Source organism: Mixophyes fleayi, chromosome 9, assembly GCF_038048845.1.
Source record: "Mixophyes fleayi isolate aMixFle1 chromosome 9, aMixFle1.hap1, whole genome shotgun sequence".
Lineage (NCBI taxonomy): Eukaryota > Metazoa > Chordata > Amphibia > Anura > Limnodynastidae > Mixophyes > Mixophyes fleayi.
In genome coordinates this window covers 104,343,559-104,361,540 of record NC_134410.1, presented here as the reverse complement: position 1 = coordinate 104,361,540, position 17,982 = coordinate 104,343,559, and the positions used below count along the sequence as shown (strand labels likewise).

Genomic DNA, 17,982 nt, shown 5'->3' with positions numbered 1-17,982 from the left:
CAATCTGGTTGTACGAATTTTCTCTTTGAGATGTGCTTCACCCATACATTTTGTTGGCGTATTTATTGGAGTTGACAAAAGGGTCTATTACATTTTGTGTATATCCTATTGATCTGTTTAGATTAATTTAGCTCTATGAATGTTCCAATGGTCTGACTGGTTACAGCTTAGTTTAACTGATTGATTAAAATTTGGTTCTAGACCTGCCCACTCGCTTACATACAGACATTAATGATGCCAAAAATACAACAGTGACAACACAGATAAAAGCTGCTATTACAAAACACTTTCCAAATGAAATGACCAAAAACGACTAATTAAAAAAACACATAGACTCTGTGCTGGGAAAATAGTGTTACATAACGCACCTGGTATTTCATCTTCCCGTCCTTGAAGAGTCGAAGTGTATACTGACGCTCTAAAGTATCTCCATATACATGACTAAGGTCAACCTACAAAAGACATTGACATGTGTTTCATCATTTCTATGTATCTCATTGGAAGGATGATTAAAGCAATGTACTCCCTTAGACTTGTTGTCAGAATGAATTTATAATGAGGAGTGCCCACATAAATAATGATAACTACGGTGAACTTTCAGCACCATTGAGCCGAATTAATTTGTTTTCATAGTGAAATGTGTGTGGCCTTATATTGTGTGCAACTGTCAGTGCATTTATCACAATTCTTAAATGAACTAAAAGTTATATCAGAGTTTAGTACTGGCATTAATGTCTAACAACTCTTTGTATTGTCTATTAAAGGAAATGTATGTCATCTACACTTTAGTAAGGCTTTTGACACTGTCCCACATCACAGACTGTTAAATAAACTTGAAAGTTTGATATTGGATTCTAAGATGGCATTGTAATGGTAATGAAGGGAAAGTATGCCTTTTTGCAGATGACACAAAGATATGCATCAGGATAGACACACCAAGAGGGATAAAACAAATGATTGATGATCCAGATAGATTAGAGGTATGGTTAAGAGAGTGGCAACTACAGTTTAATGCAAATAAATGCAGAATCATGCACTTGGGTCTCAAAAACCCAAAGGCTAAATATAGTATTAATGGTTTAAATAATGGAAACTACTGAGAAGGATAGGGATCTAGGAGTCACTATTTCGGGTGACATAAAGGAAGGTAAGCAATGTAACAAAGCATTGAGAAAGGCAAGTCAGATGCTTGGTTGCATGGGGAGAGGAATCAGTAGCAATAAAGACGTAATAATGCAAATTTATCGAACATTGGTACAGCCTCAGCTAGAATACTGTGTTTAGTTCTGGTCACCATATCTCCAGAAGGATATAAATACATTAGAGACTGTATAAAGAAGGGCAACAACAATGGTGCATGGATTACAGCACAAAACTTACCTGAAAAGACTCAAAGATCTTAATATGTATAGTTTGGAGCAAAGAAGGGAAAGCGGGGACATTATAGAATCTTTCATTTATATCAAGGGTTTAAACAAGGTACAGGAGGGAAATATGTTTCAAAGGAAGAGAAGTACTAGAACACGAGGACATGCACTGACACTGGAGGGAAGGAGGCTCAGAGGAAATTTGAGGAAAAATTACTTTACAGACAGAGTAGTGGTTAAGTGGAATAGCCTCCCATCAGAGGTGGTAGATGCTAATATAGTAGAGCAATTAAACATGCTTGGGGTAGACACAAGGATATCCTTACAAAGAACTAAGAATCAAGTTTGAGGTTACCATAGATTAAAAAATGGGCAGACTAGATGGGCCAAGTGGTTCTTATCTGCTGTCAAATTCTATGTTTCTATGTAACTATCATGGAGGTATATTGAATTCTGTTTATAATTAAAGGGGTTTTTTACCTTCAGCTTTTTATGGCACATCTCCCTAATTCCAGATTAGTACATAGACAGGGTTCCATCCATTGGACCACCACCATTTGCGAGGTACAATAGTCTCCAGTACTCATTTGTACTAATGACCTCTTCTGAAGACTGGGAAAATTCTATAGTGGCATCAAAGCAGAGGTAGGATCAATCACACAGTGTTAAAATGACAGTAGGCTTCTGATTGGACGTCCAAAAATGAGTTGAATCAGGAGTGGCTATCATTTTAGCCCAGTGCATCAGATCTTTACTCTCCTTCGCCACTGCCACAGAATTATGCCAAGTCTCCAGCAGAAGTACTAAGCAGATAAGTACTGGGGAGTCACACCACTCATAATGTATATTATAGTGTAATAATGCCGTGCTCTGTGCAAACGGAACTAATGTAATGTCATTATCCAATTTGTAACACTATCCACATTGCTACAGAACTACACTGTTACAAACCCCACTACATCCTTAAAATAAATAAATGTATTCATTCAGGGATTAAAAGTTAATTTTTATGTTGGTTTATGTGGTAAGATGTAAGATGTTGAAACAAGGAACAGCATTACAGCCCTAGGCTTTCTGCTATTTGCTTCACCACAAACCTGGGCATGATGATAGCAATTCATAAATTAAAACTGAACGTGCCAAGTACGCATTATTTTGGTACTTATTATTTTCAATTTTTTTCTATTGCTTTGTTCTTATTATTTACAAATTCTACATTTGCCTTGTCTTTTATAAGGTCAAACGCTAATGGAACGGAAGGTTCCATATCAAGGATCGCTACAGTTCAAGAGATCTCACCACCAGGGCAGCAACTGCTTCTTATTTCCACAGTAAGTAAAGTACCCCAAGTTCTGCTAGTCGGGGGCACAGGGGAGTTAACTAGAACAATAGATTTTAGGTGAATTCATCTAAATGTCTTTAAGTACATTTCTCAATATGCATTGTATTATTATTATTATTATTATTATTATTATTATTATTATTAGTAGTAGTAGTAGTAGTAGTAGTAGTAGTAGTTGTAGTAGTAGTAGTATTATATAAAATCTCATTCTTGCAGTGCATAAAAGGTATTGCACAATGAACATTTAAAAACACCATAAAGTATTCCCCTGGGACAAATGAATTAGTCAACGATGGTCTTTGGAATTCGAGGTGGGATATATCTTACATTGTCTATGCCCATGAGGGAGATGGTTATCCTTTTGCTAGTGGTAAAGAGGAGGGAGTTAAATACCAGACTTCTAAATTATAATTGTAGCTGGCAGCCATTCAACCACACCCACAAAAGCAGGATCTCAATGTGCCAGAAAACAGACACTAATCAGGGCGGTCTGCTAGCTAAGTGATGTCAAGACTCCTCCGCAGTGATTAATTGCTTCAAAGAGAAATGTTTCTCATCCTGAGCAGACATCTCTAATGGAATGCAAAAACCTAATACAACTTACTCCATGACCAAATCCTTTAATGAATCCCCGTCCCATCCTCCCATAGGTCTTGAAAAACTGATGAGTAAAATGTTGGGCAAAGAAGGAAAACATCAGATTGGTGCCTTGCGGGTCTGGGATGAACTGTTGCCTTTTTAGAAAGGTCTCTACCAGTGAAGCGGCATCAGGTAGTTGCAGCTTTCCTGTAACATAAAGATAAGGAGAAGGAAGACATAAGAACTGATTGCACAATTTGAATAGGAGATAGGAGAGACCACACAAGTTGAGAGCAGATATATTAGCCTTTGTTTTAATAACCTTGTTACGTTACAATGCAAACATTGTAAATACAATGATGACCTTAATTTAATTATGAATTCAGATATTAATTTTAAAATGTATTTTATTACCATAAAAAAACTGTTACATCCATAGCAAAGTTACATAATATAGGCAGCAAGGTGTTCTGGCATATATGGCACAGTTCACATGCCTCCTTTCTGACACAATTCTATTATTATTACATTATTTGATCAAAGCATAGTAAGAGAACTTCTCATCATCATCAGCTATTTATATAGCGCCACTAATTACGCAGCTGTACAGAGAACTCACTCACATCACTTCCTGCCATATTGAAACTTAGTCTAAATTCCCTAACAAACAAACACACACACACACACACACACACACAATTTGACAGCAGCCAATTAACCTACCAGTATGTTTTTGGAGTGTGGGAGGAAACCGGAGCGCCCAGAAGAAACCCACGCAAACACAGAGAGAACATACAAACTCCACACAGATAACACAATGGTTGGGAGAACCCATAACGACAGTGCTGTGAAGCAGACCTCTAACCACTAAGCTACTTGGCTGCCCACAACTTATGTTATAAAAGATATCTAGAAAACTTTAAAGGAAAAAAATAAGGTTATTTACCACAATATTATTTCTAAAGAAGAAAAAAATGTACTTGGTTTTGTGCTGAAAACCACTGAAAATCATTTTGGTGTCCTCTCACTTATGTTGGTTACAGCGGATTACTACAGGCATAACTTCAGATTCATATCAGTACCTGGGTGCAGTGGGGATCAGGGTAACTCTTAGCCTAGTCCTGAGGGTTTTAGTCTGGCCCTCCTGGTTCAGTATGAGCTGTTGCAATTACGGATAGTCACAAGGACAATGTTTCACCAAGTAGCCAAGCCCTGGGGGTAAATGTATGAAGCTCCGGGTTCTTCAACACCCGCGAGTTCGGCGTCTTCAGCGCTTAAATTTAAAGCGGCGCTGCCTTGTAAAGGAAAACTTCCCTTTACAAGGCAGCGCCGCTTTAAATTTAAGGGCTGAAGATGCCGAACTCACGGGTGTTGAAGAACCCGGAGCTTCATACATTTACCCCCTGGTGTGTAGAGGCTGGACAAAGGACAAATAGCACACAACTTAGCATCGGAGCTCTTTTTATGTTCCTCATGTGCAGTGAGGGAACTAGAGTACAATAATAATAGCCCAAGATTTGCTGATGACGAGTGCGGTACTTGTATAGTAGTTTAGTGAAAAATAAAATAATACAGTAATTTGCAATTTAGTAAGAGGCAATTGGATTCACTTACAATTGGACACATTCACACACCAAATGTATGTATATCAAGATGCATACAACCCAGAAACAGTAGTACTTGCATCAGGCATACATCAGACGTACAAGTGAGTATACTTATGCCTAACGAAAGCAGAGATGTGTTAATAACAGAATTGGCGGCAAATGCAATGTTGTGAAAGGTCATATACTTGACAGAATACTATATTGACATTTATTGATAAATGCGAGTGTCGTATTGCATATGAAATGCAATGAAATATAAACACTTCCACATCCACAGACAACCACAACTTAGCCATGAAGCTTCTGAATTAGTATCAGCTGGAGATGTCAATATGCCATCAGCCAATCAGAAGCGGCTAGATAGTGCACATCATTATGGCGTATGTGCACTAACCTTCTAGTACCCCATAGAGATACTCATCCTATTCGGCATATCTGGGGATGTGTCCACATCTAATTATGTCTCACATATATGAATACACTCTTGTTGTACTCAGCTTATCCTAGCCAGCCCTCATGCGCCCTACTTTGCCTCACCAAGTATACAATATGCGAAAATCTCTCACATTGTTGGTGCACAGTAGGGAAATGTGTATCTTGTGTCCAACTCTAAATGATGCCCACAAATCCCCATGTATTTCCATTAAGCAAATTGCTCCTCACAGCTCATTGCTCTTCAGTGCAGGGTTTAAATTAGAGATGAGCGGGCTCGGTTCTTTGTGGTCAGTGAGCATCTCTAGTTTAAATGCACCATGAATCACCAGACATTGCTTAATCACAGCTATTTAGTAACCTTTTATTATTATTATTACCATTTATTTATATAGTGCCACTAATTCCGCAGAGCTGTACAGAGAACTCACTCACATCAGTCCCTGCCCCATTGGGACTTACAGTGTAAATTTCCTAACACACACACACACACACACACACACACACACACACACACACACACACACACACAGACTAGGGTCAATTTGTTAGCAGTCAATTAACCTACCAGTATGTAACCTAGCAGTCCTGAGTGACATAAGCAGCAAAGCAGAGGCAATGTACAATAGCCGTTTTAGCCCCTTGTTAGTAGGAGGACAACTTTGCAACTGGATACACTTTTCATTTAGATTCTTTGATGCTATTTAATTTTACTTTGACCAAGCATACACTACAATAAAGTCTACAGACTGTACATTAATAGGCAGAGTAATATGTTATCTCTTGCATCTACGGTAAAATTAAAGATAGTAATTAGAAGTAAGCATATTTCACGGTTTCCTGAATAATTGTAAAAAATGAAAAAAAAGAATTTACTGATAATAAATGGGTTATTTGTTCTGGTTAAAGTGAGTACATAACTAAGCACCCTTCCTACAGACTCTGCCAATTCCAGCCACCATCTTGTCTGGTTGGCACCAAAAAATCATAAAGCAATGCTCTCTAAGACTGACCAAATCAGAGGCGAGCAAGTAAAACACCGCTAACAGGACTGTACTGGTTCCTTTAAAATTACACTGACTGTAAACTGTTACCTCATTTGCATATTACAACCAAAGGCAAAGTAAGGTGGATGACTGCGTGTCAAATACAACCTCCTTAGTCAAGCTACCCTATATTCTGTCATGTTACAACATTTGACTCAGACACAATCAAGCATGGGAGCTTGGATACATTTTGCCAGATGTTACGAGCCACGGTGGTGCCCCGAGCTGCCACAACTTTCGGTGCTCGCTCTGTCACCATGATAACCGGGACATCACTTCCCCTCCATCTCAGCCGTTGCCAGGGCACCGGTTGTAATATTCTTTTTTGGCATTGCCGCATTCCAGCATATTGGGGAGCCAGAGGCGCGCACAAGATGACTAATTTATTAACAGCCTTCTGTGGCTGACTAAGGGTGCCTGTGCCTTCTCCCTCCTGATTGGATCACCTATGTAGTTAAGGCAGGGACGGCTTTGCCTCTGTCACGGGCACTAGGAGTTGCTACCCGAGTTTCACCAGATGGTACTCTGCTGGAGAGGCGGGGATATGGCACGCACCTCAAAGCAGGCAGGTGAATGATTGGAGCGACACAACAGCAGGAGAGTAGAGATAGTCTGAGGCAATCAACGACTTGGAGCTGTAAACTGGAGACTGAAGATAATGTAGACACGAGGAGTGAACGTGGATCGGTGATGATAGGTAGAGGAGGAGTCAGGGGTCTGCGTACAGCAAGTTGTACCACTGCTCTGATGGGAAGAATAGGATTGGTGCAGGTAGGTAGCAGGGTAGTCGGTGGTCTGCGTGCAGCAAGTTGTACCACCGCTATGGTGAGGAAATGGATCCAGGTGTAGGTAGGTAGCAGGGTAGTCAGTGGTCTGCGAGTAGCAAGCTGTACCACCGCTGTGATAGGAGGACTTGTCCAGGTGCAGGTATGTAGCAGGGAAGTCAGTGGTCTGCGTGCAGCAAGTTGTACCACTGCTGTGGAGGGAGTGAGGACTTGTCCAGGTGCAGGAGAGTGAAGTTGAAAGGCAAACTGTGGCTGTATGGGAACAGCGTGAGAATAGCAATGTCTTGGAAGGCACAATGAATAGTCTGTATATATAGTTGGTGCCTTGCAGTGAGGGGAAGCTGAACACAGCAGTTTATGCACAATGACGCCAAGCAGTAGCGTGAGTAGGTAACGAGCTTGAGTGACAGCAGTCCTAACTGGAGCAAAGCGGAAACACAGTCTATATGGGTACCTGTACCCTGCGCAATAAACAATAATGGATGCAACTGGTATGTGAGTAGCATAGATAATAGTCAATAGTTAGTAACGCATACCCAGTTGTGTAGATCCGGGATCAGCTGGGAGATGAAGCGTGGTAGCGGTATGGGAACCGCCGCTGAGTTGAGCAGGGAAGCAGCGTGTAAGCTGTAACACGATCAGCAGGGTGTCAGCGTTGGAACTTTCAGAGGACCGCTGCTGAGTGGAGCCAGGAACAGCGTGGAAGCTGTAGTAAGAACAATCTGCACACAGTTTGGAAACTGTATAACGAGTAAAGCTGGAAGCAGTCTGGGATCTGCACACACCTATAGAAGTTCACTGGGAATGAGACTTCAAGATCAGGCCCCTACCTAGGGTTGCAGGTGCCTCAAATAGGGTGAGGTGATTGATCTGTCAATCACCTCCATGGACAGGTGAAGCTACTAGCGAGACCTGCGCATGCGCAGATGGCAGGATAGCGAGTGGCCACGATTCCACACAGGTGTAGCGAGAAAAGATGGAGAACCTCGCTCCAGAGTAGAGGCACTCACGGTCCGGTGAGTGACAGCCTCCCTGATGGTTTTAGCATTCAGTTCCTGTTAGCTGACCAACTCCTGCCTGTTGTGCTGAAATTTGGATTGATTATGGTGTATGACCTTTGGCTTGTTTCCTGGACCTTGATAGTTTGCTATTTGTCACGGGCACTAGGAGTCTTTACCCAGGGATCACCAGGTGATAGGCTTACCAGAGCAGTATAGGTGGTAATATGGTACTCTGGTAGCAGGGTGATCACGGAACAGGAAATAGCAGATGATGAGATGCTCAGGAAAGTCTATGACTAGCAGCACTGGCAATATGGAAGTAGTAATACACGAGGAACTGTATGGACAAAGGACACGTGAAGGTAGTCAGTGGTCTGCGGTAGCAAGTTGTACCACTGCTATAGTGAGGAGGAATGTCCAACAGAAACGAGGAGGTGATGAGAGTCAGCGGTCTGCGGATAGCAAGTTGTACCGCTGTCTGAGTGAAGGAATGGAATCCAAGTGGAGGTATCCGGGGAGTCAGTGGTCTGCGTTAGCAAGTTGTACCACTGCTATGTGAGAGGATACTGGAACAGGTGAAACTGTAAACAGGAGTCAGTGGTCTGCCACTAGCAAGTTGTACCACTGAATATATATGTGAGGAGGTGCACGGGGAGAGACTGCAACACAATATATACACGGGCACCTTGACTTTGATCCACAGTAATATGCACAATATATACACGGGCACCTTGACTTTGATCCACAGTAATATGCACAATATAAATGTATAAATGACTGAACAACACTGCCAATATAGGAAGTCTCTTGAAGTAATCCAGCATGAGATAACACAGTCAATGATGGCAATAGAGTCAGCAGATAGTACACTCCAGAGGAGAACCAACACAGTCAATGATGGCAATAGACTCAGCGGATAGTACACTCCAGAGGAGAACCAACACAGTCCAGCAAGGTATGCAATACACAGCACAGTCAATGGGAAGTATGCATACCGTGGTTCAGGAGAAGGCAGTCAGACAGGAGTGCAGAGATACCTGAAGGGCAGGAGGCCGGCAGGATTCAAAGTCCCTGGATGGGTGAAGCGGTGGTCTAGCAGGTGCAGCGCACAGGTAGGTAGACCAGCAGGGAACACAGGAAGGCGTGGAGAGCGGATCAGCAGTAGATGGATGAGTAGCGCTGAGAAGTAACAGCAGCGGGTCTCTGCGGGAACACGGAGGTAGCCAATAGCAACCAGCAGGTGCAGTAACGATGGGACCCCGGAGCAGAGTTGAACTGGAACAGTTGGTCACGGAGAGTAGCGGGTAGCAATAGTGGCAGCAGACTCAAGGAAACACGGGAGAGTTGACAAGGGCTGAAGACTGAAGCGCACAGAGGCAGCGGATAGGAATCAGCTAAACAGTCACGATGAAACACAGACGGGTTGCAGGTTGAAGACTGTAGTGCACGGAGGCAGCGGATAGGAATCAGCTAGCAGTCACGATGATGAAACACAGACGAGTTGCAGGTTAAAGACTGTAGTGCACGGAGGCAGCGGATAGGAATCAGCCAAACAGTCACGATGATGAAACACAGACGAGTTGCAGGTTGAAGCCTGTAGTGCACGGAGGCAGCGGATAGGAATCAGCTGGCAGTCACAATCATGAACAGGTGAGTGGATGTGAATGAAAGACTGTAGTGCACGGAGGCAGCGGATAGGCATCAGCTAACAGTCCCAATGATGCATGGTAGAGTTGAAGTGATTAGAAGACTGTAGTGCACGGAGGCAGCGGATAGGAATCAGCTCACAGTCACGATGATACAGTAGATGGTAGAAGTGGTATGGGAACCACAGTAGTAGAAGTGGTTTGGAAACCACAGAGGTAGAAGTGGTTTGGAAACCACAGGAATCAGCTGGGCTGAATAAACGAGGAAACACAGGAACACCTTCAGAGACTCATGGGGAATGAGACTCCAAGATCAGGCAACGTGGTGTTGACCACAGGTGCTTAATATAGGGAGGTTGCCTGATCTGCCAATTTAGTTAAAGGAACATACACTGGAGGTATGGAAAGGGCTGCGCATGCGCAGACCCTCAGGATGGAGGACGGCCACGGTTCCTAAATGTCCGGGAAGAAGCACTCACAGTCCGGTGAGTGACACTATTGACCCTGACATTTCCTTGTGACTCGGATATCCTTGCATGCTGCCGGCCCTGACCCTTGTCTGGACTTGACCACACTGCCTGCTTCTGTCCCTAGACCCTTGCTTGTTCCTGACCATCGTTATCTCCTGCCATCGCCTACTATTTTGTGCTGCGGTGTTATTCATAAGCTTACGCTACATTGAGTTTAAGACCTGGGGGCATCTGAGTACCTGTGAGCATAACTAGCCCTATGGGAAAGGCGGCTGCCATAGGTGAAGACCACTGTGAAGATACCGGGTTTTCTGGCCCAATGCTACCTACTTCACGCTGGCTGGCCACCCACGGATGCCTTCCTATGCCAGGGAAGTCTACCTAGTACCTTCTAGGATTCTCAGTCACTCACGGCAAATGCAGTTACAAAAGTACAACAGTACATTTATTGTCATACAAACAACACTAGATTATTATGTACACACAGTAAATAAATGACAGGCAGGTTTACCACATCATCTGTCCCTTATCCTAATAGCTTAAGGAGTTATAGTCACCTGGCTGTCCAGACTTGAAGACCCATGGATCTCTCTCAGCTGCATATATAGACTCTAGTAGAGAACGACAACTCAAAACCCAGATCTTGCACCTTTCATGAATGAAATCCCAGAATGAACCCCCCTCCCACCTGTGTGGCTCCTTATATCTTGGGTCTAATTTCCACAGTCTTTCCCCTCCCTGGGCCTATTCTTCTTAACCATTGGTCAGTGCTGGACTAGGGGGGTGGAGAGGGGAGTGGAAATGAGCTGTCCTTCCACAGAACCTCCCCTGTTAGATGGCCTGTCTGGACTAGCCTGGTGAGAACAATGGACACTAATTAGTTTTCCCACTCCAGCATCTTGCAACCAGATCTCTACCCATAACCCCCCCTGGCTTCACTTTAAAGACAATGAATAACCTTACTGCAAGTCATCAATATACAATACACAATATACATATTTACACTGAGCTACAGTGTCCCCTTAGCTACATGTAATTGGACAATGCCGTTGTAATCTGGTGAGCTGGGGAACAAAAGCAAGGGCTATAATAAGTACTTGCTATAATCCACATTATATGAGAAATGAGAAACAATATGGTCACAGGGGTATCACACTCATTTCGTCACAACCACTACTCCTAGTTCTGAATGCTTATGATAATAGCCATTAGCCGTAACACCAGAAGCACACTTTTTCTATAGACAGAGCCTGCTGTCCATCTGACAGCCACATTTTATACTGATGGACCCTGGACAGTTGCGGAAAGTAGGCACTGCGGCCCTATCTTTACTTATTATTATTAATATTATTATTTATATAGTGCCATAAAGTTCTACAGTGTTGTACAGTGTGGAAATAAAACCTAGCTGCATATAGGAGAATTCAGATTAATATTCCAAATGCTGATTTTGTGTGGGTAGAGTGAGGGAAGAAGAATAAAAAATTAAAAATGTGTAATCTTACATCTCACAAACAATTTATTTTACTTTGCATACAATTTAAAAAGTTGCTGTGGTTCAGAGTTATAGTTATAACTAAAACAAGCAATTGAAGGGGATACAGAATAAAGTTCTGCCTAGAACTAAAATCTTTGCTTAGCAATAATGCCATCAGAATGTGAGAGATGATCTCTGAATGAGTCCCATTATAGGAAGAAACACGCAAGGCTTAGTGGAAGCATTCCAACTGGCATCATTGAAGACGACTCTTTATTTGCTCTCTTGAGAGCATTGTCAGTAAAGCAGTTTCCAGATTAATTACTATATGAATGCTGGCACAACAAACAGCAGATGACGCTTGATGTGGCTTACAAAGAAGAATAACATTCTTAAGTATATAATATTCTGAACAGCAGTGGTCACTACTGGGAATAAGGCTTTTGATACTGCTAGTTAATGCCTGGCATTGCCAGTCTCCCTCTCCCTTTTTGCCCCCACTCCCTCCGAGGCAATGGCTCTAGAAAGAGCAGAGCAGATGCTTCTTCTATGCATGCTCATAAGCAGGGGAGGGCTTGCAAATTTTAGCATGGGGGGCAGGACTCGACTCAGCAGCCTATTAGGAACATTTTAAAGGAAAGAATTTCCCCCCTGGCCTCCAACCCAGCCTGCCCCTTCTCATAAGTGAACCTGCTCTGCTCTACTGAGAACAGAGCGAGGGGCCTGGGAGGCTAGAGCGGCATTGACAGGCCTATGAGTCATTGCACTATACCACCCCTGGCTAGTAAGCGCTGGAGATTATGAGAAAGCAATACTGGACTTTGGGAACTACAGGGTATCAGTAGGCTGTACTGTACATAGGGAGTGGGAGGGTATTAGTAGGTAGTATAGGGGGTGAAACTGTGGACAAAGCTAATTAATCACCAGAATAAACTAGAGATTCAGCACTCGTATTTAAAATTGTCTGCAATTACACTGTGTGTTAACTGGTATGAATGAAAACCTATACACACCAATCAGCCCAAATATATGTAAATGGTGGTTCAGAGGACCTCAGCTGTGAACAGTTATATGAATGAACAATAATATTGTCAAATCAATTAGACTTAACAGTTAAAGTCTCATCGATTATAACTCTGACAAAATTAGTGTTCATTCATATAGCTGTTCACAGTTAAGGCTTACTTGTCTACCCTCCTGGAATATCCAGGAGGCTCCTGAATTTTGGGGAGTCCTCCCGGACTCCTGGAAGATTAGGCAACCTCCCGGACATGTCATTAAGCCCCCGCCCACGGGGCTATGGTGACTGCGTCACCACACCGCCCTACACTTGTCACATGACCTGTCCTCCGGGAACTCCCATAGGACAGGTTTTAAAAGTTGACAAGTATGAGTTAAGATCATCTGACCCCAATTTACATTTATTTGGGCTGATTGGTATGAATAGGTATTTCTTCATACCAGTTAACACACAGTGCAATTGCAGACACTCCATTGTAGATACGAGTGCTGAATCTATAATTTATTGTCTTGAGATTTGCAGCTGCCTTAGACGCACATATACAAATCTTAGGCTTATCTGTGCTCACATCTATCACATTTTGACACTTCTTTGATGTCCCCTTAAAAAGGCATAGCAAAGCATATTTATTTTACTTTTACTTTAAGTGCCTGAGTCATTAAGGAGAGCAAAGCATAAAAATGGAGTAACTTTGGACCTGGGCAAAACCATGTTGCATTGGAGGGGGAAGTAAATTAAAAATATGGGGACAGATTTATAGTTTTGGAAGGGCATGTCCTAGATCAACTTTAAATTTCAGTGTAAAAATAAAGCTATCAAGTATTTGTGTGCTAGATGAAAAAACAGACAGTATTTAACGTGCCCCTTGCATTGCAACATGGTTTGTCCCAGAGAACATTTACTCCTTTTTTTGCCTTACTTTCCTTAATGACTCAGGCTCTAAGTGCGCACATTCTGCTCTGTGTGTGTGTGTGTGTCTATATACTGTATATGTGTGTGTTTGTGTGTAAGGAAAAAGAAGGGGTTGGTTCAATTTTGTAATAAATTTAGTTATTTCAACGCAAAGCAGCTGAATAAACATGTACCAGATGCATAACACAGAGCACTTCTCTCCACACCATAGGTTTGCCATTGTCTGTCTCTTTGCACTGGCTGGAATGGACCAGTTTCAGAGTTCTCCATGCAGGAGAATTAATGAAGTTTAAAACTTGTGCCAAACTCATGCCACCAATGTGATTCATCATCTGACACTTTGTCAGGAGGTAAATATTTCTGTGCTATTATCTTAAAAATAATGTTCTAGCATGGGCCTAACTGGTCTACATAGTAGGTACAGGACAAGATTAAACTATATGAATATTCTGATATGTTTTGAAGGGTAAGCATATAAACTACTAATTATAAGACCAACAGATCCTAAGGCTCATTTACAAACTACAAAAAAATGAACAAGCATCGCTTCCTTATCATCATGAACATTTATATAGCGCTAGCAAATTCCGTTGTGCCTTATTTATACAGTTGATCCTATTTGTCTGCAAAGCATATTTTAAAGTGCACGCCCACTTCCCGGTCCCTGGAAACTCAATATGGCTACTGTTGCGGGTTTACTTATCTATCTCCATGGTGGAAACAGTAGAAAAGTCACGTCAAAATCCAATCCATCAGCACTTAAGGACCACCACCTTCATTAATTTATACTCTGACATTGTTCTCTTAAAGTACATTTATATGTTGAATTGTGAGAGGGCATCAGAACTGTTTTTTTTACAGTTGTCACCTTTGTATGTTTGGATGTTTTCAAAACATTGTTCAAGGTTTACCTAGAAATGTTTTTTTTCTACCATGGGGAGATTTAAAGGTGCAAATTGCATTCCTTTGAAAGTGTTGGACCAACTTTCACCACTTCAAAGGTGGTGGAAAGTCAAGTGCTTTGGTGGGGAAAAAAAAGGCTATGTGCCCCCCAGCAAGGCAGAGATGTCCCCAGTAAATGTGTTTTCTCCACTTCTGGATCTCATTTAAATAACCTTGTTTTTTGCATGTGGGTACTAAGGTAGTTGTGCTAATGTCTTAGTCCGCACTCAATAAGTAATGCCTGCGATCCACCCTAACTGCTCCCATACGACATTGGAAATTTTTGCACCTCTGCAGATGCCACCATCATGGCCCACAAACCCATGCATTGAGCATAACATCACAAAACAGCATTTGAATTGCACTTGTTGAAAGTTTGAAAATGAGCCTTATTGCCAGGTAATGGAGCAGACACTGCTGTAATTTATGTATGTAATCCATACTTGTCAACCTCTTAAAGTTGGTCTGCAGAAGATCCGGGTGGGAGGTGGGCGTGCGGGGGCAAGACTAGATGAATCGCATAATTTTGGCCCTGGTCCCACGCAAACATGTCATTTTACCATGGGGGGCTGGCCAAAATGATGCGATTTCATGGAGGCTTCAAATCATACTTGCCAACTCTCCCGGGATGTTCAGGAGACTCCCGCATTTCTGGTGGGTCTCACGGAATTCCAGGAGTGTATGCCAGTCTCCCGCACAGAATTAGGGCCAAAATGCGAATTGCAGCACTTGGCCCTGCCCCCCTGATGTAAAATGACGCGCTTGCCTCATTACGTCACGGGGGCGGGTCCAAAATGGCACATTTTTGGAGCCCCGCCTCCCGCACGCCCACATCTACCAAGGAGGCTCCCGGACGCGAATTACAAAAAGTTGGCAAGTATGCTTCAAATCTAACCACTTGCAGGAGAATGCCCTGCTCTCCCAGGAGCCAGGGAGACCAACCTGGATTTCGTGAGTCTCCCGGACATTCCAGGACAGTAGGCATGTATGATGTAATTATACAAGTAATTTACAATCAAAATGTAATGCTCCTAACATATGTCCTAGAGAAATAAATGTGTTTTTTTTCATATTTAGAGTATTGCCATTTTGGAGGGAGTAGATCCACTGGTTCTTCTGTTTATCTCCTTTAAGGGACTGTTTTGGTTGTTATTTTAATTATTGTGTTTAACACCCTATTTAGAAATGGATAATCTTAATTGCAGCATCCTTAGGCAAGCTATTATAATGATTACCCAAAAATATATTGCAAGACAATCTTCTGCACTTTTAAACTGAGTATCTGCAATACATTCTCTCCAGGTTTTCCATCATTTCCTCAGTGGTTACAGTGCTCCCACACACTTACTGGGGAATGCATTGCACATGTTCCTGAAGATTCTTGGGTGGTGTAAGATCAACAGACTGATAACCAAGATAAAACATAATACAGGCAAAGGTTTCAACCTCATATAGCAATACATCACTTGGTGCCATGGATGAATAATCAGGAAATGATTTCCACATTTGCAGGAAACAATTAACTGCTCCCAGTAGTGAACAGCATTATGTATGTTTAAACCTAGCTGCTGTCATTCTTAGTTTCTCTCTAGACATAATCATCAGGATACACTTCACTGTCCTAAAAGCACACAGAAAATAAACAAATGCAGAGCCATTATTGAACTGAAATGACAGATCACTTAAAAAATGATACAGAATATGTATGTGTTAGGTGAGCATCATATTCTTTCTAATTTTATATTATGCAAATGGAAACAAAGACAAGAAAATACCCCAATTTTTGTGCACGTTGTAATTCTCATGTAATTTTTAATAATGTGTGGCTAAAATATGGGCAAAACTCTCACTCTATGCATTGCATTTTATTGAGTATCTATGATTCTCTTATACATTTAACTCATTGTTTGTAAGTGTACTCATACCTCCCGATACTCCCAAATTAGAAAAACAGGACAAGGGGATAAAGCTTCTAAAACGGCTATGCTCATAGCAACCAATTCAACTCGAACTATGATTTTCTAGAATGTACTAGATAAGTGATAGCTAGAATCTGATTGATTGCTATGGGCAAAACTTCCACTTTTCTTTTCTAGAAACTTAAAGTAAATCTACCGCTAGGTATTTGTCCCCAGCCTAGTAAAGCTATGCATTATCTTCCCTCATAGCACCCATTCCTGCATCATCATCATCAAATTATATAGGGCCAACAAATTCCTGTAGCGCTTTACAATTGGGGACAAATACAATAAATAAACAATACTGGGTAAAACAGACAAAGAGGTAAGATGGCCCTGCTTGCAAGCTTACAATCATTAGGTCAATGGGAGTCTGAGACATGAGGTTAAATCTACATATTGCATATTGGCCCAGCCAAGTTTGCAAAGTCTTATTGTGCGAGGGAGGGAATTCCATAGAGTGGGTACAGCTTGAAAAAAAGTCCTGCAAATGGGAATGGGAGGATGTAATGAGAGTGGATGAGAGATGCAGATCTTGTGCAGAACGGAGTTGTCGAGTGGGGAGATGTTTTGAGACAAGTGAGGAGATGTATTTAGGTGCAGTTTTGTTGATAGCCTTGTATGTTAGGAGAAGTATTTTATAATGGATTCAGTAAAAAAACAAGCAACCAATGAAGAGACTGACAGAGTGGTTCAGTGTTACGTACACAGGAGTTCCCACAGTTAGGATTAGCACAGGCCTAGCAGGGCGCGGAGTCTAACAGACCCCTGGTCTTCGCAAAGAACCGCCGCAAGGCGGAGTGGGCTTAGCTGCTGGGAGACTGCAGGTTGCGGCCCCTGGTTCAGCCCCTTAACATGAGAGACAGGTAGGAGAAGCAAGTGCCTGAGATCAAATATAATAAAAGATGGTAACTGGAAGCAGTCCTGAAGAGATGAAGAAACTGAACTTGATAGGAGCTGGTACAAGACACAAAGGGCGAGGTACAGCAGAGGATCCTATAAATGGAGACAAGGAACAGGCCGGGTCTGTTACACAAATCAGAAGGTGCAAAGAACAGTCCGATAGCTTAGTCAAATAGTAACCAAAGTTCGGTACACGGTTCAGACGGTTCTTGTGCAGGGGAAATCCAATAGAGTAGTCAAAAGAAGAGCCGGGTCTGATTCACAGGAGTTCGATAGCCAAGAAGGAAGGTGACACAAAGAAAATGCCCCAAGGAAGCACGGGAGTCAGGAGGTAAGTAACCTATTGCTCTAACAGTGCACTAAGTGTCAGAGCGCTTCTTATATACACAGAGGATAGGGAGGTTTCAAATTCCCTGCCGAGGAGTCACATGATCAGACCTGCCGCACACCTGGAAGTGCCGCTCGGCCGACAGAATGGGACACAGGAACGTGGA

The 17,982-nt window shown here is 42.3% G+C and overlaps 1 protein-coding gene across 2 annotated transcripts in view; it reads right to left on the bottom strand.

Annotated features, from left to right (window-relative positions):
* The window catches only part of PTGS1 (prostaglandin-endoperoxide synthase 1), a 90,880-nt gene that overhangs the window by 23,570 nt on the left and 49,328 nt on the right, over positions 1 to 17,982 (bottom strand). For both annotated transcript variants that reach the window (XM_075184764.1, XM_075184763.1), the window contains 2 exons: positions 3,314 to 3,495; positions 369 to 452 (listed from right to left, as the gene is read on the bottom strand). In XM_075184764.1, the coding sequence (XP_075040865.1) occupies positions 369 to 452; positions 3,314 to 3,495 (266 nt within the window). The remainder of the gene's footprint in view (positions 1 to 368; positions 453 to 3,313; positions 3,496 to 17,982) is intronic.